This window comes from Plasmodium malariae (genome assembly GCF_900090045.1).
Source record: "Plasmodium malariae genome assembly, chromosome: 10".
NCBI lineage: Eukaryota > Apicomplexa > Aconoidasida > Haemosporida > Plasmodiidae > Plasmodium > Plasmodium malariae.
In genome coordinates, this window is record NC_041784.1 from 364,762 (window position 1) to 391,887 (window position 27,126).

Sequence of the window (27,126 nt, forward strand, 5' to 3'; positions counted from 1 at the left end):
GAGAAGAAATGAGAAGAAATGAGAAGGAAAGAGAAGGAAAGAGAAGAGAAAAAAATAAAGAAAAAAAAATAAAGAAAAAAAAATAAAGAAAAAAAAATAAAGAAAAAAAAATAAGGAGAAAAAAATAAAGAAAAAGAAATTCCATTACAAATATTTGTTCATGATCTTAATACTTAATAAAAAAAAAAGTTCAAAAAAAAAAAAAAAAAAAAGCTGCTACCTCTAGTTGAGATTATTCAAACATGAACAGGAAAAAACAAATTGGTTGATGATAGTTCGTTTTCTTTTATACATATATATATATGAGTACATTTGTAAAGACATAATTTCCTTAAAATAATATAAAAAAAGCGAATTTATTGGATAATTATCATTAGTTCAGTGTGCTTTGTGTTCCAACTACTTCAGAAATAAAAAAATACATGAGCAAGCCGTAACACAGCGTACAAAATCTATCTCTTTAGGCTATGAATAATAGAGGATTATGAAAAAAAAAAAAACATATGGCTAGTATTAGCAGTTGTGCAAGTACCAAAAATGCACAGATAAAAATAAAAATTTGGTGCTTTTAAGTTCGTCTTCCCACATTTTTACTTAAAATAAAATATGCATATAATGTCTTCCTACGTATATGTTTATATAAAATGGCTAATAAGTCCAAAGTTTATTGACCTAAAGAAATATTCGCACATACATAATTTACTTGTATAGAAAAAATTATTTTGCACATATAGCTATATAAAAAAAAAATTCTGAACAAGTCATAAGTTTTCACAAAATATTTCGTTCTCGATTAATACAACTCTTATATAAGAGAGAAAAAAAAAAATTCTTTGTGCCTTCAAAAACAATATATCCTATTATGTGTTTATAAATAAAGCGAATTTGTTAGTGTTTGCATTATCGCTATTTTATTTTTTAACATATTAAATAAATTAGTAGCTTACAATATTGCAGTACAGAATACGAGATGTGTATTTTCATATATATATTCACGCACATACATGCAATTTCTTTTTATTCAAAAAAAAGACGAAGCGGCAGAACAACGAAACAACAAAAAGACAAAAAGATATCACATAAAAAAACAGTCTCTTCAATTTAATCCAAATATAGTATTAACTGAATTGACCTATACATATGAACAAATATAGACTTGCTTCCCCCATAAAATATAATAATTAAAATATGTTATTCCCAAGAATAACAATACTTTGAACTTTGAAAATTAACACAAAACTATGAAAAGGGAATGACCTTATGCATTCTTCCTCCGCTGTTCATGTTTTAATAACGTATCTTCTAACAAAGATATAATATTGCAACGAATTTTGCTTCTTTTACTTTTTTCTCACTTGTTTTGTGTGTTTTGTATGTTTAGACCATTTTGTGCGTTTTGTACACTTTGCATCTTTTGTTCTTTTTTTTTTCTTTTTAAATGTACATGTTTGAAAACATTTATTAAGGCTTAATCATTCGAATTACTACAAAGTGGTAAGTTAAATGAATCAAATTGTATATGAATGAAAAGAAAAAATATATTGTCATATAAAAATGGGTAAAAAAATAAAATAAACACATAATAAAATTTTCCCATAATTTATAATAAAGTCTTCAAATCACAATTAATTATAACAGAAAAATGTACAATTTTTATGAAAACAAAATAAAAATAACAAATTTGAAAGATTTCTCTGTCCAATTAATGAAATCTATAAGTTTTTTTTTTTTTTTTTTTTTCGGGGTTATTTGTATGCTAATTTGTCCCTGCATTTAACACTTTTTGCATATTCTAAAGATATGTTAGAAATATCCCAGAATCAAGAGAAAGATATTGTATTATTAACTGTTTAGTTCATTTTTAATTTGTATAATTTCCTTTACTGGTATAGGCTCATAGGGAAATTTCTTCAGCGTTGGTATTGTCAAATTTTGCAAGGAAGTAATTAAGTAATCAATTGAACTGTCCGATAGTCTTACACTTGAATTTTCTTCTGGTAATATACTCAAAAAGTCATTTATTATATTTGGCATGGTGATATATTCCCTCTTAAAAAAATATTCATTATCGTCACTATTGTTCTTTCTATTTGAAATGCTAATATAATTTGGATTTTCATTCCAACAAATATTTCTTTCAACACGTTTCTTCTTTTTTCTTTCATCTTCTAAAATCTGATAGTTTTCAAAAGGTTTATATAAAGACATCATCTTTAAATCAGGCCTAATGATGTAATTAAATGGGGTGTTATTATTACCATCCTTTTTCTCTTCGATTTTCTTTTTTTCTATACTCTTTATACTTGCATTATTGTTGTTACTTAATTTCTTTTTTTTTTTTACATAGCTCCGAGAATCCAAAAAATTGAAGGAGTCATAGGTTGACTGAATTAGGCCTTTTTTTATAAATTTTTTTTTTTTTTTTTTTTTTTTTTTTTTTTTTGTTCCCACTTTTCTCCTTCAAAATTGGTAGTACCATCGAATTCATTTTTAATTATATCCTTACTATCGTTATATTTTATCTCTTCATCCTTTTTAATGACTTGGTTAAACTTGTTCACACCATCTCCGTTTATATTTTTTTTGTGCGATTGTTCATTCTGTGAAATAGGTACTTTCTTTTCCTTGTCTTCTTGGTCATCCGCCATTTCCATCTCTTCATATTCTTCCACTTCTTCCTCCTCTCCTCCTATTTTCTTTTCCTTTTTTCTCTTTTCTGTTTCGTAGTCACCATGCGGCATCAGCTCTAGGAACATATCTGTTCTGTTAACATCAAAAAGGGAGAAAGTTTTTTTTAAAGACACACCACCAAATAATTGCGAATTAATTAAATTTATTTTAAACTGTAAGCTGTCTATATCATTTTTTTTTAAGTTTTCAAGATAACCCTTACAAAGTATATCCGTAATACTAGTATTTTCTATTATCATATTTTCATTATTGGTAGATGCATTTACAAAATCGAGTAGAACATTTTTATTTTCTTCCATGTTATAACCTGAATCATATTTTAATTTTGTTTCATAAAGTTTATTTAAGTTTCTCATATCCCCATATAGTATCTCCAGCTGTATTAACAAATTCCATATTTTTTCACATGCTTTATTTTTTTTTTTCAATAATAGAATATAATTGTACTCGAATTGGTTATATTCATTTTGTCCTGACTTTGATTTTACATTTTTCTTGTTTGATATATTAATACCCTTATCATACTGTTCATAAAAATTTACATAAAAATTATGTATAAATTTATAAATTAACGACCTAATATTATCAATATTTCCTTTTTCTAATAAGAATTTTATATAATATAAAAGGAAACATTTCTTGGATGAATATTTTTTATACCCTTCATTCATAATATATATAGCTCTTTTTTCATTATTTAAAATTCTTCTTTCCATATTAGCACAATAATAATACATATACTGTGAACATTTATCATCATTTATAATTATACCCACATAATATCTCCATATAGTTTCATCATAATTTCTCTTAACAAAATTTAAAAAATGTGTATACACAAAATCTCTTCTCCTTTTTTTGTTTATATGAATATATTTTATAAAATAATTTTTTCTTTCTTCTATTTTTTCATAATCATTTTGGTTAAATCTTCTTCTTATATCTTCGTCATCTTTAGCAGATGGTTCTTTCAACATGTCTTCCATGAAATCTTCTGGTAATTCTTTTACATTCCTGTTGTTTTCATAATATGTAGTATAACCATTCTCACAATGTGTTACGTAAGAAATATCATTTTGGTCCCTATCTGAGCAATTAGTTTTAACTCTTTTAGGTTCATTTTCTTCAGCCCCATTTGCAGCGTCATTTTTGACCCCATTTTTGGTCTCATTTTTCTCCCTACATTGTCTTTCAGTCTTTTTTCTTTTATTCCTCGTGTTGTCTAAACCTTCATAGGGGAACATATTAAATTTGTTTTTAGAATACAAAAAGGGGAGTGAAAATTTTTTTTTTTTTTTTTTTTTTTTTTGAGAAACCTCCTCAAGCATAAGTTGGTATAAAAAATGGGCTTGGTTTATTAAAGAATGTCTTTCAAAAAAGAATGCAAAATTTAATTTTAGCAATTCATCAAAAGGAAGATATACTTCTATTGCTTCTCTCATCACCCTAATACCATAGTCATATTTTTTATTTAATAATAAAAATTGAAAATAAGAAAACCATAAGTCAGCATTAAATTGTAGATGTATTAAGGCCTGTTCATAAACATACATTATTCTTTTACATGCTAATGACAATTTTAATTTTAATGGATTGGTTTTTTCAAAATTAATTATTTTCATCCATTTTGAGAGTACTGTGGTATTCTCTATTTTATACTTAGCATTAATAGGAATAATTATTTTAAATTTTTTATCATAATTTACTTCTTTATACATATTACATAATTCTTTATATGCATTTTTTGAATTTAAATACTGGCTATTATATGTAGATATGGAGCCGTTTGTGAAACTGTCATTTGTGGTTTTTTCATATGAGCAAAAGCATTTCCATACCTTGTCCAAATATTTTGTAGTGTTATTAAGCCAACAATGGTAAAATTTTCTTAATTTGTCATCACTCGTGTAATATTCAATGTATGTAATCTTTATACTCTTATCAGGTATGTACGATTTAAAAATGCTCTGTTCCTTTTCGGATGGGAACAGGGGGCCCTCGCCACAGTCATTAGTATTCCCACTGTAATGGTAGTAATACGCATTATTATTACTATTACTGTTATTATTACTATTACTGTTATTATTACTGTTACTATTATTATTATTATTATTATTATTATTGTTATTATTACTATTACTGTTATTATTACTATTACTGTTATTATTACTATTACTGTTATTATTACTATTACTGTTATTATTACTATTACTATTACGATTACTATTACGATTACTACTGTAGTTATTACCACCTCTATTGCTATTATTTCTTCCATTAATACCGCTTCTATTCCTACCACTCTCATTCTTAAAAGGATAGTGCAATAAATTCTGAACATCGTTATTTAGTAAATGATTCGTGTTATATATTTTTATTAATATGTATAACAATTCGACCCATATCGTTCCTGATTTTATGTCAGTCCCCACATATTTAAGTCCTTCAAAGAGAAAACTTATATACTCATGAATAGAAGAAGTATGATATGCAAAATATAAAAAGGAACAAAATAACCTAATATCATATATATTGCAATCAATACATCGACGATATATTTTATACGCTTCCTTATATTCTTTTTTTTTTATTTTCAACTCTGCGTATCTGGTCCAATATAAAGTACACCTCGGGAACACGAGCAAAAATTGTTCATACACTTCTTCCCTTTCGTATAATTCTAAAATCCTGTACCATCTATTTAGGTGTACAGGATTTAGCCGTAAAAAATACAGCTCCTCTTTGTACCCATCCGCACTTTGAGAACAACTGGGCAAATTCTGCTCCTTATTCGGGTTTTGCATATCATCTCTTTGTTCCAAACGGTCGTTTAACCCCCCTTTATCGTCATTTACATGCTTCACATCGCTACCCTGCTTTACATCATTTCCCTGCTTCACATCATTGCCCTGCTTCATATCATTGCCCTGCTTCATATCATTACCCTGCTTCATATCATTGCCCTGCTTCATATCATTGCCCTGCATCACATCGCTACCCTGATTCACATCGCTACCCTGATTCACATCATTGCCCTGCTTCATATCACCGCCCTGCTTCATATCATTACCCTGCTTTTCATCACCCCCAAGTCCTTCCCTCATCTTGCTTTCCATAACCTCCAACACATACTCCTCTACATTGAAATCTTTGTAAATCTCTTTTGTCCTCTCTTCAACTTTCAAGTGCGTTACGAACAGCTGTTTCGCTGTAACCAGTTCGTCGTTATTCTCATTATCCTTTAAGTCATTACTTAGCATCCCACTTCTGATCATGTTTCAGACATTCTTTTGCATTAACGGTGGGAGGAAATGAAAGAAAAAAAAGCAAAAAAAAAAGAAAAGCAAAAAAAAAAAAAAAAAAGGTAAGAAAATAATCAAAAAACAGCAAAAAAATCAATAACGAACAAAAAATCGAATAAAAGGCAAAAAAAAAAAAAAAAATGCGGTGAGAGCAAAAAAGTGAGCAAATAGAGCAAACAGGAATTAAAATGAAATAATGCCAAACCGTAATGAAGCCATGCGACTGGCTAAAAATCGTATAGTCAAAAAATTCTGAAAATAAAAATTACTTCAAAAAATTATACATAAATTTTTTTTTTTTAAATTCCAGCATAGTAGAAATTTAAAAATATAAAAGTATGATGCTTATTGTATGTTTTTTATACACATATACATGCGTATACGTATGTATATGTATGTACTGGTACTATAACACGAATTTATGCTGATGAACACACTAGGATTTTGCTTTGTATGCAGAGTTGTACTGATTTGAGAAAAATATTAATCTCATGAGGAGAGAAAAGTTTTCTCTTCTGTAAAAGAAAATTTTAAAATGCTACAAATAAGGAGGAAAACACAGTTCCAAAAAGGATGGTAAACTGAAACAAAAAAAAGTATTCAATTGAAATAGGAAAGAGTTGAATTAAAAAAGAGAAGGGTTAAATTAAAACAGAGAAGAGTTGAATTAAAAAGGAGAATTGTTTAATTAAAACAAAGAAATGTTTAATTAAAACAAAGAAATGTTTAATTAAAACAAAGAAATGTTTAATTAAAACAAAGAAACGTTTAATTAAAACAAAGAAATGTTTAATTAAAACAGAGGAGGGTTAAATTAAAACAGAGAAGTGTTGAATTAAAACAGAGAAGTGTTGAATTATAAAAAAATTGAAACAAATCGGTACCTAAGAAATAAATGTTATACGTCCGAATGGCATATATAGATATATACATACATATATATATGCATACGTATGTATGTATATGTAATGCATATACCTATGCGTCGTTATATTCGATGTACCGTTGAGGCGCATACCATCACTTCACCATAAAATAGGAAGACCCCGGAGTAGCTAAAATTTAAGACATTATTCTGTTCGCTCCATTTTATTTACCGAAATATTTTATTATTTTTCTGAACATATTTTTTATGCGTAATAATAATATTACATATTTAGAAATGGAAAAAATTAAAAATAGAAATATATAGGATTGACACATTTGTGCTTGTTTTTAATGTTCACATAATGCCAATATAACAAAAAAAATATGAAAGGTGGAGAGTGCAAAGTGGACAAAAAAAAGAAAATTCATATGTTGAAAAATATACATATGTTTGCAATATAATTAACTTGGGCTTACTTATGCAGTTCTTTTACACATCCCCTTATGCTAGCATTCACAAGGTCAATTTTTTTTTTTTTTTTACCCTGCTTCTCATGCACACAGTCAATAATTAACGCATCGATGTTATTTTATCAAATTAGGGTAGTCCTAACCCCAAGGGATTAAAATTTTGAGTTATATGCCAAGATATATATCAAGATATATGTCAAGATATATGCCAAGATATATATCAAGATATATGTCAAGATATATGCCAAGATATATGCCAAGATATATGCCAAGATATATATCAAGATATATGCCAAGATATATGCCAAGATATATATCAAGATATATGCCAAGATATATGCCAAGATATATATCAAGATATATGTCAAGATATATGTAAGGTTATATGGCATATCGAAGAAAATTTACTAGTACTCAGTATAAATATCTATTTGTAATACGTCTAAAAATGTCCACATATATGTATGTATATAGAAGCACACAACACACAAATGATGCTTCGGAAGAGATACTCGAAAAAAAAAAAAAATAAATAATAATAATAAACTCGCGTAAGGACATAAACTGCTATGTTTAAGCACGGCAAATTTTCCATTTCTTTTAATTTATAGGGAATCGTTACAAGTGGTCAAAAAGGAAAAAAAAAAAAAAAAATACAAGTAGAAATGACAACATACACATAGATGGAAATGCAAATAGGAATGAATATAGACGTGATAACAACAGAACTAACAATACGCGTAAGTGGTGAGGTCAATGGTGAAGAATATTAATGGAAATAAAAAACAAAGTAGCACAGAAACAAAATTTGAAAGGTTCCTGACAATTTCCACCTTGCTTGTTATACGAAAAAAAAAGGGGAACTTAAAAAAGGGGCATACAAAATCGGAAAAAATTGGATGTGTACGGTATGTATGACAAGTATCCCTGTGTACCTTACGAACACTATGAGCAACCCGACCAGGTGAAGCAAATCCAGGCATGTACACAAGCATGAGGCTACAACACTGCCCTATTTTCGAAACGTCTAATTGATAAAAAAGTTTATATTCTTAATGGCTGCCTTTTGAACATGATAATTTTTAATAACGCTCATTCGAAATTCGCTATTCTCAATTTTGATGTTACTTCTTACTTGACAAGGAACTCTGAATGGTAGAAAAACTCCAATTTTTGCTTGAAAGCGAAATAAGATGGTTCTAATTTGGTTACTACCAAAGTATAATTGTATATATATCCTTCCCTTTTTACAGTCATTCAAAAGCATTTCATATAAGTTTTCATCCGTTATAGTATGATTAATACTAACTAATGCATTAATCGAATTAATGCCTTGCATTATACCAGGAGATATAGTGATGTCAGATCCACCAATAGGATATGCATGCAAATGCTCAAATAGAACGTCATTTATGAATGTTATTTTTGTATTATTATCTTTTTTTTTTATAGAATAATTTAGAAAAATTAAAGATTCTTCTTTTATAAAATTTTTAAAAAGTTCAACATCTACATCATGTAATTTATTACTAGATAGTGTCTTAGAAGGTATACCTGAATTAGAAGCACCGAACATATACTTTCTAGTATTAAAACAAAACTCATTAGCATTTAAACCAATATCATTAGAAGGATAATAATATAACAGCACTTTGCTAACTAAGGTACCCATAAATAAATTATTATAGTCAAAGATAATATTAATTATTAGATCTAATTTTAACAGATTTTTTTCATTATTAATATCGGTCTTACTAGGAATGGTACTCATACCTTTGTGTAACACTGCACCAATGTTATTAGCTAAATAAAAATTATGATTTACGGAATTTATTATGGACGATTTGGAAGATATATGATTACCTATTAAAAAACCAATGCAAAATATTACCAAACAGACAGCCACAATACTTGTTATTTGAGTAAATATGTAAAAAATTAAACTTTTAAAAAGAGAAACATCACTCCCTCTATCCTTCTTTATAATATATGTATTTAGCTCTCTATTGGTACGAGGAAACTTTTTTATAAATTCATTTATATCATCTATCGTTTTTATTACTTTCTTGTTTCTATATTTATAAAATTCTCTATCGTTCAAGCTGCTCCGTCTTTCTTTGACTTCCATTGGTGTAAGAGATCTGTTCTCTTTAGAAAAAAAGAAAAATATGTGTAGCCTATTGAAGTTTGATTCAAACTTAACATCAGTGCCCCATGCGATGATCCAATGTAACTTTCACGCAAATTGCACCATTCGAAATGTTGTTACAGGGTATATCAGCCTTGCGCGGTTTCTCTACACGTTTATCCTGCGTTCCTGTGTGTCCTTACAATGCTTCCTCACAATACCGCCCTACAATACTGCCCTACAATTCTTCGCTCCAAACCTATATAGCACGTAACAGGGCTTATTTTGTTTTATCTCACAGACCACACTAAACCACACACACAAACAAGTTACACTTCAGTAGTTATGTAATTATATTTTATCTTAAAAATGGAAAACACATTATAATGAAAAGCTCACTAACCCTCCTTTCAGTAGTATCCCTTTATCACAAAAAAAATTAAGCATTCCTAATTTTGGTTTGCTAACTTTTCCCACTACAAAATGGAATAGCATAACTGGCCGAGTCATGTATTAAATGGTGCGTATTGGTATGTGTGCACAGTATGTAAATATATATATGCACCCATAAACATGTATGTATTCGTGATATGTACAACGAGACTACCTATTTAACACATGAACTCTCAAGTGCTTATAAATACAACTATCAAATTTCCACTTATCCTTAAAAAATACTTTCAACGAATTTTTACCCATGCGCAAGAAGGTAAAAATTATGTTCATAAAAAAGAAAAAGTTTTGAGTCCATTTGCTTGCAGGAATGTTTTTTACCGTCTCCTCTTCCTTAGTTCTTAGTGTATATCATCACTTAGAGTATTTTATATTTGTTTTCTCCCTTAAGTATGAAAATGCGTACATATATTTATATATATACATATATGCATATGTACATATATTTATATATACATATATGCATATGTACATACATTTATATATACATATATGCATATGTACATGCATTTATATATATGTACATGTAATATACATATTCGGACCCCAGATCAAACTTTCGCAGAATTGCAGTTAATTTTTTTAAAAATAAAGCTACAAATAATCCTATAATGCATAATTTGTTCTTTGGTGTAATTATCCACCATAATATAAACTCCTTATGCCTGTGATAACTATGTACATAAAATTATTTACTTCATTTAATTTGATTTTTTATGTGCCTTACCATTTGTATGCTAAAGCACTATTTTCCTCGCAAAAATGCAGAAGGGATAAAACGAAATACGATCAGAACTTCCAGAAAAAAAAAAAAATAATAATAAAATAAACCAAAATTAAAATTAAAATTAAAATTAAAATTAAAATTAAAATTTATACTAAATATTTATCTCACAATTTCCAATTTTTTTTTATGTTTTTTTGTTTGTTAGTAGCTCATATTATCCTGGAAATGCATTTTCCCCTTTTTTCCTAAATTTTTCATTTTTTGGCTAAGCCTTTTTTTTTTTTTTTTTTTTTGTGTTCCAATTATTTTTAAATATTATTATTATCGTCATTATTATCGTCATTATTACTATCATTATTACTACCCTTAATACTATCATTACTATTATCATTATTATTTTTTTTTCTTAAATGTATTCTTTTCAATTTTCAAATTAATGTTTGCTATGTAAAACTACGCAGCGGGAGGTTATCGCCACTGTTTGAGACGTACAAATAGTAAAATACGTCCATATAAATAAATATATGTATATATGTATTTATTTACGTACGTATATACTTATGTAAATATATATGTATAGACCCATATTCGGTACATAAGAACGCGGATGAACATTACGACAGCAATGTGCAGAAACACATGTCAAAGAAGGCAAGGGGGGAAAAAAAAAAAAAATTTATAAAAAGAAATTCTGTTTTACTAGCGAAACGTTGTCAATGTACCCAAGTTCCAGTGGAATATAAAATGTGGAATATATAATAATATATATATATATATGTATATATGCATACATGTACGCTTGTATTGTATATGTGTTTTATACAACATAATGACGAAATAGGAATACAAAAAGTGGGTACGGAGTAAAGACAGAAATACAGTTAATAGAAAACAAGTACAAAAAAAAAAAAAAAAAAAATTAGCAGAATGTACACCCCCATTAAGTGCAAGGCTTCAGTTTTTGATGTCGAGTTTCACCCAAAGCTGGACTTACTATGTGCTGGTTTGTTTGATGGGAATTTAATATTATATAAATTGAAAAAAGATGTAAAACAAAATGAAGAACAAGATGTAGAACATAATGAAGATGAAAAAAAAAAATTTGAAAAAATATGGCACATATATAATCATGAAAAAACAATTAGGTGTGTTTCATTTTCCAAAAAAGGGAAAACAATTTTATCAGCATCCTCAGATAATAAATGTGCATTAACAGATATTACAGGAAAAGTTATATGGACCAATACATGCCATAATAATTTAATTAGTTCTATTTTATTTACTAGTTTAAATACCTTCTTAACAGCTGATGAAATAGGAGTTATAAAACACTGGGATGTGAGAGATAAATCAAAAAAACCCATACATAAAATAAAAGTGTATGATGATATTATTTCAAGTATGCTTTTAGATCATAATGAAAAATCAATTATTGTATCATCAGGAGGTCATTTATCCCATTTTGATATATTATATAAAAAAGAAATTACTTCTCATACCATATCAATAGAATATAAGGATGATTTATTATGTTCTCAACTTATTGCACATAATTCAAAAATAGTATGTACAACTATTAATGGAGATATTATTATTTTTTCTAAAGAACCATGGGGAAACATAGATGGAAAAATTAAAGCTAGTAAAGAAATGATAAATACTTTTGTTAAACTGGATGAATATATTATTTTATTTGGTACATACGACGGATTAATAAAAGCTGCACATTTTCATCCAAATAAAGTGGGTGATATTATTGCAAGACATGATGCTGCGGAAGGTATTGAAAAATTAACTATTAATAAAAAAAAAAATATATTAGCAAGCATTTCACATGACTATTCCATCAACTTTTATCCCATTCGAATGAACAGTTCATATATATCAGGAAAATCCAAAAAAAAAAAAAAGCCCTTCTTTCGAGACCTATGAGGAATCGGCGTTTTTGCGTTCGCCCGTTCGTTTGACCGTTTATTTGTTTATTTATTTGTTCATTTACTGAATCATTTATTTTTGTTTATGTATAACTGCAATAAATCTGCAGTTACACCTGCCACTATATATGTATATATATATGTATATTTATATGCGCGTGTATACGTATTTTTATTTCTCCCTTTTGCAAAAGTAACCTCCGCCTAAATAGACTTCATAACTACAGATTAATATACAGTCTTTTATTTTATTTTAGCTTTTTTTTTTTCATTTAAACCCGTAGTCCATTATAAAACAGCCTGCGGATGTACACACCCAAACATACATGATAACATTTTTAAAAAAGTATTGCCACAGTTGTTCCTCCGTATGTGATACGTATGTTACGTTTTACCATTTTGTATGTTATTAATGCTTCCTTTTTTTTTTTTTTTTTTTTTTTTTTTTTTTGCTTCATACTTTATATGTGTAAATGTACATACATGCATTTATACATATCCTCATATTTACATATCATATGCAACTCCGCCTAGGCAATTCACTCACCCATTTCTGAATAACAATTGTTCAATCTTTTGCATAACTTTATATATAAATATGTATGCATATATATATATACACATATATACGTATGTATGAAAAAAAACAATGTACAATGTTATTGAGGCAAATCGACATTTCCTGCTTTAACACTAGTAACAGGAAAAAAAAAAAAAAAAAAAAAAAAGAGCTCTCACCTTTTAATTAAAGCTTTAGATTAAGCATTATATATGTGTAAGATATACAATACATGTGGTAAACTGCTTTTTTTTGAAATACACCAAAACTATTTTAATATATATTTATTCTGCGTTATCTTCTGTTTATTTATATTACCCTTTCGCAATTCACTTCTCATATATGGTGAATTCGATAAATAATTAAAAATATATATAAATATTTAAAGAAAAAATTAAAAAAAAAAACAAGAAAAAAAAAGTATTTTTATGCTATTATAGCACTGATATCTAGTTATTATGAATTGGCATGTAATTTGATTTTTTTTTTTTATTTGTTCTCTTTTTTTCTTTTTTTTTTTTTTTTTTTTTTTCCTTATTTGCAGTTTTGTAAGGAGTAAAAAGTGAGATATAACAATCTTACCTATTCGTTCAGTTATTTAGCCAATAAAATTTAGCATTTTTAAAAAAAACTTGTTATGTATACTATGATATATATATGGAAACATAAGAACATAGTATGTATGTATATATAATCATCAATATATATATGAATTTACATATGTACTTATGTATATATTAATTAACATGTGCGTGCTTTTCTTTTGAAGTCTCATGCACGCGTAGCAATATAAGTAGATAGGCAGTTACTAGATTTTTTTTTTTTTTTTACATTTATTACTTTTTTTATATTTTTTAAAAATAACGTAAATATAGCCGATATTAGAAATTAAATTTGAAAGAATGAAGCACACATTGCTCATTTCAAATATTTTAAAATTATTCTTTACCGGTAAAGCATTATATCATTTTATACGCCTAGCTTCCAAAAGGATTGAGTATACAGTGTATTCTTAGGCCGATCTTTCGTATATACATGTATATGCACGTTTATATATTTGCGTGTATGTATATACATTTACACCAAGTTGTACACATTTTAGCATAATGACAAGATGAAATTTTTATTTTCATTTAGAAAAAAAAAATTCGTCATGTAGCGAAATTTTTAATTGTAAAGTTATTTATTTTGCCAAATAATATATATATATATATGTTTATATGTTTATGTACATCTACACATATACACATACAAGTGAGTATGAGAATGTACATTTATGAAGGAGTTAAATGACAATTTGGAATGTAACAGAGCTTTTTAAAAAACGTATTACTTTCTGTGAAATAAAGGATAGCGCAACGACATTACAGTTTTGCACCTGTATCTACTCATAACTACCATTATATATATATATATATATATATGTGTACGTTTATTTGCGCCCACATGTACATACCCTTGCACGTATGCACGTATAGGTTTAAGCTACACGTTTGAACGAGTCGTGTTATGTATGTGTATATGCTCATATGTACGTACGTATATATTTACACACGTATACATGTACATCCACGCAATCACAAGCATATATGCGCAGAAAGGGGAGGTGTTTAAAGAATGCGTATAGCTAGCAAGAGCAGTAATTCTTACCAACGTGATATTGAAAGAATAACAAAAATAAAAGGAAATAACAGATGTGCTGATTGCGGAGCAAAGTGCCCTAGGTGGGCAAGTATAAATCTTGGTATTATAATCTGTATAGAGTGTTCAGGAATACACCGAAATTTGGGTGTTCATATTTCAAAAGTGAAATCATTAACTTTGGATAAAATTATGCCACAGTGGATACATGTAAATTATTTTGTTTTATTTTTTTATTTTTTTTTTTTTTTTTTTTGCAGAATTGTACTTCATACATTTTTATAGAACCGTATTTGTACAGCTGTTTCGTAAATGACTTTTCTTTTTACTTCAATCCGTTTTTCTCCATTTCATCTTTCTCCTTTTCGTTTTGCTATGTTTCATTTTAATTATTTTTTCTTTTTTTCGAAGTGCATTACAAGTATAGGTAATGACTTGTCTAACGCATATTATCTGTACAACCTACCTCCTGATACGTACATGCCGAAACAAGGGGATTCTTCAGTGTAAATATATCAAAAAACAAAAAAAAAAAAGGAAGGAAAAAAAAATATTTTTTGCTCAAATGAAACATGATGTATAAGTGAATTAGCCGTGAATAATTCCACGAAACATTTTCCCTTTTATTTTTTTTTTTTTTTACGTAACTGTATGATATTTATAAATTAGTCTATTTTTATATGTCATAATACTATTAGTATGACAAGAAGTACGCATTTCGAATTTATTTGCGATCCACAAGATCGTGTAATGTATACATATATGTGGTATGTACATATGTAATTACATATAAGTATATATATATATATATATACATATATATATACATTTTTATATAAGCTCATTATTGTATATGTACCCTTAAATATTGCCCTTTTCCAACACAGCGTAATGCAAGCGTGGATAAAAAATAAATATGAAAAGAAGTTATATGTGCCAGCTAATAGGAAAGAACCCGGTCTGTATTATTTAGAAGGTACATATATACAGACATACGGGTTTTTACATCTATACATGCTACTTATACAATGTATACATGTAACAGTTCGTGTGTTTTACCCTTTTTTTTGTTCATATTAGGAGATGATCCCAGAAAGTGTCTACCAGAGGTTGCACGAGTAAATGCCCATATAAGGTGAGAAAAACGTAAAATAGCTCAAAAAGATAAATATGTGCATGCGTACATATGTACATACATGTATTAACACACTTAAATACAGTGCAAGAAATGAGGTTTAATTCAATGCTCCATTTTTACCTATACGTATATTTCTTTCATTGTAGTGCCCACAATGTGCCTTCCCAATATAGAACGAATGACAGGAAAAATTCAAAAAGTGAAATGAGAATGTAATATTTTAAAAATATTATTTTATGGTTATACACGTATATATTTATGTATATGTATGTACACCAATGTGCACACATATGTACGTGTTTGTCCCATTTTAATAGTCATCTGTGTTTTACTGTTCCTTTTGTATTCATATGTTGATTTATTTTTATTTTATTTTATTTTTTTTTTTTTTAATTTTGAAGGGATAATATTATGGAGAATTCTGGAACATTAGATATTTTCGACTCGTTAAAAATTATAGACAGTAATAAATTTCAAGAAGGGATAATAAATAAAAAGGGCAACAATGAGGAAAAGGAGAAGGAATTATATTGGGGTTTTGCAAAAAAGGACAATGATAATAAAAAGTACTTGAACGATAACTTTTATTCTTTTGATAATATGTTAATTGGTGAAGATAAAAGCAATAATATTACCCTTAGTAGTACCAATAATGGTAATGGAAATAGTATCAATAATACTAGTAATATTTATAATAACAGTAATAGCAATAGTTATAGTAATAATTATGGAAATAATTATAGCACTAATTATGGCAATAATTATAGCAATAGTAATGGTACTAATAATAGTAGTATATATGCTACGAAGGACTCTTATTTTTTCAACGACTTTATAAAAGCAAGCAGTTCAACTAATGACTTAGTTAATTCGGGCAATCCGAGTAACTCAAACAACATCAGACAGTCGAATAGTCGTAGCTACAACAGTAATAATAATAGCTGTAATAACAATAATAGTGGCATTACCAGTAATAGAGGCAACAACAGTAACAGTAACAGTAACAATAACAGTAACAATAATAGTAACAGTAACAATAATAGTAACAGTAACAATAATAGTAACATTAACAATAATAGTAACATTAACAATAATAGTAACAGTAACAATAATAGTAACAGTAAACCCTTTTTCTTTTTTGATGATGATGCTAATAAAATGAACAGCACGATTAATAACAACATCTTTAACGAAAAATTAAATTTTCCTAATCCCTGTGAGAACAAAAATTTCAACAATCTTAATTCTTTATCTGAAAAGGATTTAAGAGATGCGAAAGTTCAGGCAGCAAAAAAATGTATTGCTCGACTTTTTGCGAACTCTAAAAATATTTCTTTTTCTGAAAAAAAGAGATCAAATATAAATTTAAATAATCATGATAATCAAAATAGTCATGTAAAAAATAATTTATGTAAATCATCATTTAATACATTAAATGGATATAAACAAAATTGTTTTGAAAACTTTAGTTCAAATATTGTAAAGAATTCCAATAATGAAAAAAGCGATTCAGGAACATTAGGAGGTCTGGAAAAAAGAAACAAAAAGAAAGATGAAAATAAATCTATGCAAGACTTTGATTTTTTTTTGAGCGATTAGTGTTTCATGGATGTTTTACATTGTTTCGGTCTAATACCAGCGCGCAAAGTAGAACAGCGTATACTCGTATCTATACATATATGTGTATATATATGCATTTACATGTGTGTGAGCGTTTCAAACGCGCTTTTTACGAAATTTCGGGAGTATGACTCTGCTTAAAGGCCATCTTCCCCCCCCCCAAAAAAAAAAAAAAAAAAATATATATATATATATATATTAGAGAAAGTTACCAAGAAAATATTGCTCGTCTAGGTGACTCTCAAAATTGTGTGCGCTTATAGGAACTTTGCGATTATTTTATTATATTTATTTATACACACATTTATTCATACACATACAATATGTGTACATGTTTTTTTTTTTTTTTTTTTTTTTTTTTTTATTGGTTCCTATTTCGCTTTTCCGTTTTTTGCCCCTCATTCACCCTAATGAAATTTTTTGCGTGACATATATGTGAATAATGCATATATTGTTTATTTAATATAACTTGTTGTATTTGTTTTTTTTTTTTTAATGTGTTTCGGTTATAATATACATACATATATATACATATATAGTCATACGGCATTACGTGCAGCTTATAGCGTCATATTTTTATATGTAACCCGTATGCACACCGCCCGTACATCGTACATGTGTGCTTGCCCTTATGTATTATTGTATATATATATATATATATATATATATATATATATATATATATATATATAATGTATACGTATATATTGTATACGTATGGGCTCGTGTGCATTCGCATTACGTACCTTTACCAGAGCCCCCTTTTATTTGTTAACACTGTTGTTCATTTTCGCCCCCCTGAGTTGTTCAGCCATTATTTGTTCATCTTAACCATATGAAATTTTAACCCCCCTTTTATTTTTTTTTTCATTTTTTATTTTTTTATATAATTTTACCAGAGTAAATGAAAAAAAATAAATTTTTTAAATAAAAACGAAATGCTCTTTTAAAACAGTAATAAAAATGGAAATTTTTCATATGAAAGAATTGTTACTTGTCAAATATATCCAAAAAAAAAAAAAAAATTGGAAATGAACAACGGAAGAAATCAAAAGCTCTGCCTTAAAATGGTATCATGTAGATTCGTGTGCACACACCATATAAGAGGATTCATATACATATATATACATATACATATATATAAATATACATATATATACATATACATACATATACATATATATACACATATATATTCATATACATACATATACATATATATACATATACATATACATATATTTACATGTACGGGTTTATATGTCCAATTTTCACCCGCGTTGCGCGCATTTCCTGTACTCGCGCAAAATTTTCAAAGCCTTATAAAAAAACACCAAAAAAAGAGTAAATAAAAAAATAAAAATACGATATATTTGGAGGATATTAAAGAAAAGGTCATACAGAATAAACGTAAACATAATAGAGATAAAGGAAAATAAAAAAGCATAATTGAAATAACTCGTGCGAATATTTTTAATATTATATTTGAAAAGATGAAAAATGAAATAAGTGCACATTAAAAAGGACAGCAATATCATAATAACAAGTATAATGGGTATAATATATATAAATAATTTTTTTGTTTTATTTATTCCATTTTTTTTGGACGCATAAAACATTATATTATCTTTTTCCATAATTATTGGAAATGCATAATAATCTTTGTAATCATACAGTACATATTTACTATTATTAATATGCAATGTGTCATATGTAATTAATTGCTTTTGCATAATATTTGATATAATTCTGTTTTTGTTTTTTCTTATGGGGTAACTTACTACAGGTAAATTATTATAAAATGTTAAATATATTTTTAAAAAATAAATTTTTGTAGTATATTTACCACCATCACTTATATAAATATCCAAATTGTAAAATCCATTAATAGCTATCAAATTAACAAATAAAAGGGACAAGGTAGAAACAACAAAATTATCTTCAAATGTATTTGAAAACACAAAAGTTTCGTCTTTTTTTAAATCTTCAATCGTATTACTCATATGTAAAGAACTTCTATCTCCTATTAGCTCCTTTACTAAAAGAACTATCAATTTAGACTTATCAAACTTCTTATTCACTTTGAATGTGCAGCTAATTGTTAGCATATCGTACAAGCTGACTTGTTCATCTAATATAATGTAACTATTTATGTCCATACTTTTGGCCGTATTCTTCTCCTCATTAATTTCCGCATATATGTCCGAATTTCCCTCCACATTTTTTTCCTCATCTATTACCTTCATGAGTATGTCTCTTTGCTCCTTTTTGTCATTCAAATATTTCGAGCCAGTTATTTTTATTTTACTTAAAACCAAAAAAAAATTATCGCTTTTTTCAATGTTAACTAGGTCGTCTCTCCCCTCTGTAACCATACTTACTAAAATAAAAAGAAATATTAGGAAAACAATATTCATCTTGACTTTTTCGTTCTATAGAAGGAACATTGACGTGCTTCACTAATTTTTTTTTTATTTTTTCGTTCCTTTTTTTCTTCCTTTATATTAATCCATTTTAAAAATTGAAATAACATTTATTCAGCCTCATTCGGCCAACAGATTAATGAATAATCAACTTGGTGGAACAGCAATGCTACAATGAGTTTGTTCAATATATATACATATATATATATATATATATATATATGTATGTATGTATTTATATCCCTGTGCGATGATGGAACTATATATTGGTATGTATTAACAAATTCTTTAATTACTTTTCTTTTTTTTTTTTTTTTTTTTTTTTTTTTGCTATTTTCCCTTTAACTTTTCATCAAAAAGAATAAAGACGAAACTACTAAAATAAAAGAGCGAGAAATAATTACTCTCCGTGAATTATCAGAGCGGGGCTGTATTTATACACATACATAAATACCTATATCTATATATGTATATAAAGTGTGATACCCATTCATATACTCCCCACCCTGTAGAGGTGCCAGAAGAGCCTAAATTTTTAGTTTACGCCCTCACATAAATTATTTAGGCGTAGATTTAATAAATTGCGCCTAATCTTAAGAATATAACGAATTATGAAGAAAAAAAAAAAAAAAAAGGGGATACATTTAAATGGTGTACAAAGCAAAGGTACTATAAAAAAAAATTCAAATTAAAACAAAAATGATTGAAAGAGAAAACACGAAAAGAAGAGAAAAAAAAAAATATTACCTCAAAATTGAAGTGAGGGACAGTACCACAAAATTCGAATGACGCGAAAAAATCAACGTGGGAACCTAAACATAAAGGAACAGCAAAAATGAAATAAACCATTATGTATAAGGATATTCATATGTGGATTAACAAATAAAAGGAAAAGAGAATATGAAAAAGGAAAGCACTAAAGGGGGAGGGCTTTGCAAAAATATACAAAAATAAATTTTGAAATATAATATATAGAAGTGGCATAGAAGAGGATGAGAAGCAAAATAAGCGTAGATGAGAAGCAAAATAAGCGTAGATGAGAAGCAAAATAAGCGTAGATGAGAAGCAAAATAAACGTGGATGAGAAGCAAAATAAACGTGGATGAGAAGCAAAATAAACGTGGATGAGAAGCAAAATAAACGTAGATGAGAAGCAAAATAGACGTGGAAGTGAAGTAGAATGGACGTGGATGAGGGTGAAGAAAAATAATTTAACGATAAGCAGCTTAGCTAAAAGAAGCATCTCAAAAAGCTCTTTAAAATGTTCAGCTTCAAGCCGTTCCCTAATTTCACACGCAGAATAATTACAAAAACTATTAGGAGGACGTACAGTAGTTCTACAAAAATTTCAGTACAAAACGAAGAGAAGAAGATAAAAAATGTGCTTCTTTATTTAGAAAAATGTATATTAGAAGAAAAGGGAAAAAATGAACATTTGCTTTCGTTTAAGACGAAGAATGAACAGGAAGATAAGGTAGAGCAAATCCGAAGGAACTTACTAATAACATCTTATCTATTAAAAAACATGCAAGCTAATGAGCAAAAGTGGTTATCCATATTTGAATTAGTTAGTACTTTATGCCCTCTGGATGAACAGACGCTTAAAAAGAAATCGATAAAATTAAAACAAAAAAATGACGAAAAGAATAAGGAACAATATGCATCAGTAAACCATGTGACAGAATTTCAAAATAATAAAGCAATTAATAAAATTAGCAAAGAATACAATCTTTTAAATTTGTACTCGTGCTATGTTTTTAGCTTTAAGACATCCATAGATCGCCTTTTGAATTACTTACCAATGTATTCAATACATAACTATATCTTAATACTAAAGCACTGTGGAAATTTTCTTAATTTTTTCTTCAAAATAAATAATAGGAAAAATTTTACTAAACTCAACTATATATATATATACTCGTACAATCACAATTATATGAATAATTCAATCATTTTAAAAAATAAGAACGAGATCGTAGTAGGGGGCAAAGACAAATTAGATATCACTTACTACTATGAAGAAATATATAATTTGAAGTATCATGAGATATTTGTTTACAAAATAAAACTAATTAGCAAAATATTAAACACAATAAAATATGATTTAATGGAACGTGATATTTTTTGCCAACTAGCCATTTTTTTTTATACAAAAACAAAAAATGGGATAATAATTGAAAAAAACATTTTAGACTTGTTATATTATTACGTGGAACAACTACACAAAAATAGCTTCATTAAACATGTTGATGTACAATTATTTTTTAAAATTATTAACATAATGTATTACTCAAAAATTGTAAGTACTAACGTACTCCAACATATTATTGGTACGTTAAAAAATATCAACCTCTCTTTTTGCCAATTTTGTAAAAAGGAAATATTTCAAAATTACTTGAAACTATTAACATTAGTAAATTTAAATGAACATAACTTTTACATTTATAATTTTTGCAAATATTACATTTTAAATATAATTACACGGATGAGTAAACATCATTCAAATATTTATAACTTTTTTTTTGTCTCTTCCATTATAGGAATGTTTGATTTTTCGCTAATAGCACTATATATAAAATTTTTAAGACAAAATAAAAAAATTAATTTGAAAGAATCATTAACACATAAAATTTACTACACGCTGTTAGGTTGGGATATAATGCTCAGCGGCTTTATTAAAAATGTAAATAAAATAAGAGAAGAAGCAACTGGCTTTGTTAAGATAAATTTTTACACGAAACATATTTATCACACCTGTTCAAATTCCCCCTCATATGACTTGCTCTCGTTGTCACACGAAATAAACCATTTAAAAAATATTTACAAAAGTCAAATATATATCCAAAAATATGAGAGAAAAAACAATAGAAAAACCAAAAAAGTGAGTACAAATTACTATCTTAATCAGTACAGCATTTACCAAATTTTGAAAAAGCACTTCAATGATAACGTAACTTATGAACATATAACAGACCAAAAAATTTTACTTGATATATTCTTGAAGATTCGTAAAAAAAATTATTGTAAAAATGTTGCAGTTGAATTTAACGGTAGGACACACTACAATTTGCTAGTTCAAAAAGAAGTTGGCAATAATAATGTACACTACACTATGATAGAAAATTACAATACTAAATATAAAAAATGGCTTATTTCAAATCTTCCCTTCTCAGCAATTTATATTCCATACTATGAGTGGAACAATTTTCCGCAAGCACAGCGGGAAAAATACCTTATGCAGGTACTGCATTTTGAGAAGTAGCATACGTGTGTATAGAAGTCTGCATGTACAGGCGAGTAAAAGTATGTACATACGTACATCCATATAGATATAAATAAGTGTATATATAAGCGCTCTTTTCTGACACACACTCCTGTTTTTACCATGAAATGGACAAAAATTAGCTGAAGTGTGCTCAAAAGGAATTAATATTCTTCCCTCTTGTTCAGTATTTCACTTTTCAGTAAATGCACTTCCTTCTATGAGGTGAAAAAAAAGAATTTTTTTTTTTTTTCTAGCTATTTTTCATGTTATCTTTTTTTTTTTTCTAGCTATTTTTCATGTTATCTTTTTTTTTTTTTTCTTGCTATTTCTTGTATTTTTTTTTTTTTTTTTTTTTTTTTTTTTGTTAAAACGATTATCTCCGTTAACCTGCATATAAGCGGTGGCAATTAAGTCATATACCGTGGGTCTTTCTTTGTAATTTTTTTTCAACATCCAATGGCACAAATTTATGAGCTCTTCGGAGTAATTTGAGGGAAGAGGATCTGGCTGCGGAATGAGATTTTGATACAAAAAAAGGGGAGATATATTACATTTCGCATTTTGCATTTTGTTGTTCTCTTTCGAATAAAGGGTTCTATTTATTCACATACCTCATCCTCACAAATTTTCTGAACAACCGATAACATATTTGCGTTATGCGATTTGAACGGTTGCTTTAAGCTAATAAGTTCGTATAATATGACTCCAAGAGACCATATATCGGCTGGAAAGCTGTAGGTTACATTCTTGGGAAGTCATTGCAAAAAAATAAATAGGAGGGCGTAAAAAAAAAAAAAAAAAAAAAGTACAAACAAAAGGTGCAAATAAAAAGTTCAAATAAAGAGGGCAAATAAAAAGTACAAACAAAAGGTGCAAATAGAAAGTACAAACAAAAAGTACAAATAAAAAGAGCAAATAAAACTGTATAAAAATGGACAGACACGAAACATTAAGTGAACAAAAGTGTAAACCTAATTTCACTTACTTTACAAACTTCCGGGGCCATATATCCTATTGTTCCGCATAGTGTACTTGTTTGTTCTGTTTGTTCTAAAAGTTTCGATAAACCGAAGTCTCCAACTTTAGCTCTTTCATGTTCATCTAAAAATATATTATTGCACTTCAGATCTTTAAAAAAAAAAAAAAAATATATATATTATGTGAACAAAAATTGAAATACTGGTAAAGACGCAGAAGCAAAATAATAATACTAATATTAATAGCTCGTGAACGGAAAAAAAAAAAAAAAATTAAGATTAAAATTAAAGGTTAAAGTTGGCAATTTATATGAGAAACGAATTCATTTTAACGCCTATACCAAGCACAATATATATAGTTACCTCTGTGTATAAGCTTCTTATCATGTAGAAATTTTATTGCAGTAATTATGTGCAATAGCCACCTTTTTATTTTTGCCTCAGGAATAAACGTTTTCATTTCCTTATTTTTTTTTATGTATTTGCTCAAATCTCCTTCTTCATTTCATAAAAAGTAAGAAAGGTTAGTTATTATAGCACCTTTGTAAACGCTTACAAGTAATGGTAGGATTAAAAAAAAAAAAAAAAAAAAAAAAACTCACTTGAGCAGTAATCCATAGCAACATATAACACACTGCCTTCAATAAATGCTTCCTTATATCTGACAATGAATGGGTGCACCGACACTTCAACCAATGTCTTAAATAATCAAAAAAAAAAAAAAAATCAAACAAACAAACAAACAAACAAACAAACAAACAAACAAACAAACAAACAACAAACAACAAACAAACGAAATAAAACAAATCATCAGTTGCGCCTGCTTATCCATTTAGTAACTGATTCGCAGACACATATTTATCTATTTTCTGCTTCTTTTTTTTTTTTTTTTTTGAACTTAAACCTTAAGTTCATTCACGACATTCGTTTTCTCCTTATAATTCATACATGTCATATCTATCTGCTTAACAACGAAGCTAATAAAAATATGCAAAAATGATGAATAATATCAGATGAAAAGAACTCTACAAAATGTGCTGTTATTTAAAAAAAAAAAAAAAAAAATTATTATTTATGTTCTTTAGTAACTAAAATGCAATAAAAAATCTAAATGCACGTATTAAACACATGTATTATTTCGATGTAATCATTACAGGCACATGCATACACTACTACATACATTTCCCCCTTATTGTCTTTAACCGCTGTAACAATACCGAATGACCCCCTCCCTATTGCTTTTATAACCTCGTAAGAACCTATTTTTTTGGGCTTAGACATTTTGTATATTAATATATTCCTTCATATTTTTCACTTAATCTAACCGACTGTTGGTTGTATTTTTCTTTATCTACAACAAAATAATAATTACTTATTCTCATAAGTTATTTAGCCATACATATATACAATATATGTGCCATTAATGCTCCCTATTTTTAACTTCTGAGTAAAGATGTTACATTCCCAAATGGAAAAGCTATCAAAGAAATTTAAGCAAAAGTTTTCTTACAATAATGTAGATTATTTATTTATACTTCTTCACTGATAATATATTTTCCCTATGCAAATACTTGAATTAATCTCGTTACTTATTTAATTTTTACTACATTTACACTTATATAAGTATATTTAAAAAAAAAAAAAAAAAATTTTAAAGGCAAATTCTATGTATATACAGAACAACGCAAAAAAAAAAAAATAAAATAAAAAATAAATAAATAAAAAAATAAAAGTATACCCATAACTTCCTCAGTTTCACTAAAACATATACAAAATGAACATGTATGTACTAGTATGCATGTAATAAATTATATTACTCTGTGTAGAATCCAGTAATAAAAAATAGAGTTAAAGTAAAATAAAACGAAAAAAAGATTTGTTCTATGAGTTTCATTTACCGCATTCTGTCTGTTCAACGAGCTATTTTGCATGATTGTAAATTCTTTGCCAAAATTTTCTGAAATATTATATATTAAGATATAATAATTATTCTTTTTTTTTAAAATTCAGCTAGTTATAAGATGTTTGTTAATTTTTGGACAACAAAAAATTATATAAAAGTAAATAGTAAACTTAAATAATAGTAGAATATATGTAATAATAAAATTTATACAGTAATAGCATGTATGTAATATAGAACATAAATAAAAATAGAATATAAATAGAGAGAAAATTTGAAAGACAAGATCCCTGAATTTGACGTTTTTTTTAAATGACAAATTAGGAAAAACAGTATTAGAATTATTCAAAGTTTACATAGTTGTCTTAAATAATGTGGTACACATTTTAAAATAATTTAGACTTATGTTACAGAAAAACTGAAGGACATTCAAACATATAAATTAAAAAGGATGAAATTAAATTGACAATTATATTTATTAGGCGCAAGAAATTATTTAAAAAAAAAAAGATAAAATGATAATAAAATGATAAAAAAAAAATAATAAAAAGATTATAAGAGGATAATTAAAAGAAAAGAAATGGAAAGTGCAATAGCGCAAAGAAATAAAAGAAAAGGCGGGTAAGTAAAAAAAAAAAAAAAAAAAAAAAAAAAAAAAAGGTATAAATGAATATAGAAGTACATATATTCTTATTAAAAGTAATAAAATTAGAAGTTTTATCAAAACATATGTTGGATTAATAATATTATTCAAGAAATATAAAAAAAAAATTAATATTTCCTACTCAGGAAATATGTACGTATACATAACAAAGCAGATCAGGAATGTCACATTAAAGCAAAGCAAAGCAAAACAAAAGATCTGCTGAAAAAAATAAGAGCTCCAATTTAAAAAATTTCCGTTAATTTGTTATTTGTACAAGTTACATGTAAACATATATGAAAATGTGTAAGTACATACATATATATACACATATATAATTTTTTCTCTTTTTATAGACCCTACTGGGTAGCTCATTTAATATATTTT

General features: G+C 27.2%; 7 protein-coding genes across 7 annotated transcripts; 3 read left to right on the forward strand and 4 right to left on the reverse strand.

Annotated features, from left to right (window-relative positions):
- Positions 1 to 1,842: 1,842 nt before the first annotated feature.
- Positions 1,843 to 5,966, reverse strand: PmUG01_10018000 (conserved Plasmodium protein, unknown function; the record flags this gene model as incomplete). The annotated part of the gene is given in 2 exon segments (XM_029005360.1): positions 1,843 to 2,415; positions 2,430 to 5,966. The coding sequence occupies 2 exon segments, from the start codon at positions 5,964 to 5,966 to the stop codon at positions 1,843 to 1,845; spliced, it is 4,110 nt and encodes a 1,369-aa protein (XP_028861956.1).
- Positions 5,967 to 8,358: 2,392 nt separating this feature from the next.
- Positions 8,359 to 9,459, reverse strand: PmUG01_10018100 (conserved Plasmodium protein, unknown function; the record flags this gene model as incomplete). The annotated part of the gene is made up of 1 exon (XM_029005361.1): positions 8,359 to 9,459. The coding sequence occupies one exon, from the start codon at positions 9,457 to 9,459 to the stop codon at positions 8,359 to 8,361; it is 1,101 nt and encodes a 366-aa protein (XP_028861957.1).
- A 2,107-nt stretch (positions 9,460 to 11,566) lies between these two features.
- PmUG01_10018200 (nucleolar Jumonji domain interacting protein, putative) lies at positions 11,567 to 12,571 on the forward strand (the record flags this gene model as incomplete). The annotated part of the gene is made up of 1 exon (XM_029005362.1): positions 11,567 to 12,571. The coding sequence occupies one exon, from the start codon at positions 11,567 to 11,569 to the stop codon at positions 12,569 to 12,571; it is 1,005 nt and encodes a 334-aa protein (XP_028861958.1).
- A 2,178-nt stretch (positions 12,572 to 14,749) lies between these two features.
- On the forward strand, positions 14,750 to 17,510 carry PmUG01_10018300 (ADP-ribosylation factor GTPase-activating protein, putative; the record flags this gene model as incomplete). Its single annotated transcript, XM_029005363.1, has 6 exons — positions 14,750 to 14,983; positions 15,185 to 15,279; positions 15,661 to 15,749; positions 15,854 to 15,908; positions 16,085 to 16,123; positions 16,313 to 17,510. The coding sequence occupies 6 exons, from the start codon at positions 14,750 to 14,752 to the stop codon at positions 17,508 to 17,510; spliced, it is 1,710 nt and encodes a 569-aa protein (XP_028861959.1).
- Positions 17,511 to 18,802: 1,292 nt separating this feature from the next.
- On the reverse strand, positions 18,803 to 19,948 carry PmUG01_10018400 (conserved Plasmodium protein, unknown function; the record flags this gene model as incomplete). Its single annotated transcript, XM_029005364.1, has 1 exon — positions 18,803 to 19,948. The coding sequence occupies one exon, from the start codon at positions 19,946 to 19,948 to the stop codon at positions 18,803 to 18,805; it is 1,146 nt and encodes a 381-aa protein (XP_028861960.1).
- Positions 19,949 to 21,215: 1,267 nt separating this feature from the next.
- Positions 21,216 to 23,216, forward strand: PmUG01_10018500 (RAP protein, putative; the record flags this gene model as incomplete). The annotated part of the gene is made up of 1 exon (XM_029005365.1): positions 21,216 to 23,216. One exon carries the CDS (start codon positions 21,216 to 21,218, stop codon positions 23,214 to 23,216), a length of 2,001 nt encoding a protein of 666 aa, XP_028861961.1.
- Positions 23,217 to 23,380: 164 nt separating this feature from the next.
- PmUG01_10018600 (NIMA related kinase 2, putative) lies at positions 23,381 to 25,477 on the reverse strand (the record flags this gene model as incomplete). The annotated part of the gene is made up of 8 exons (XM_029005366.1): positions 23,381 to 23,434; positions 23,607 to 23,726; positions 23,831 to 23,965; positions 24,205 to 24,347; positions 24,560 to 24,694; positions 24,799 to 24,895; positions 25,101 to 25,173; positions 25,377 to 25,477. The coding sequence occupies 8 exons, from the start codon at positions 25,475 to 25,477 to the stop codon at positions 23,381 to 23,383; spliced, it is 858 nt and encodes a 285-aa protein (XP_028861962.1).
- Positions 25,478 to 27,126: the final 1,649 nt, after the last annotated feature.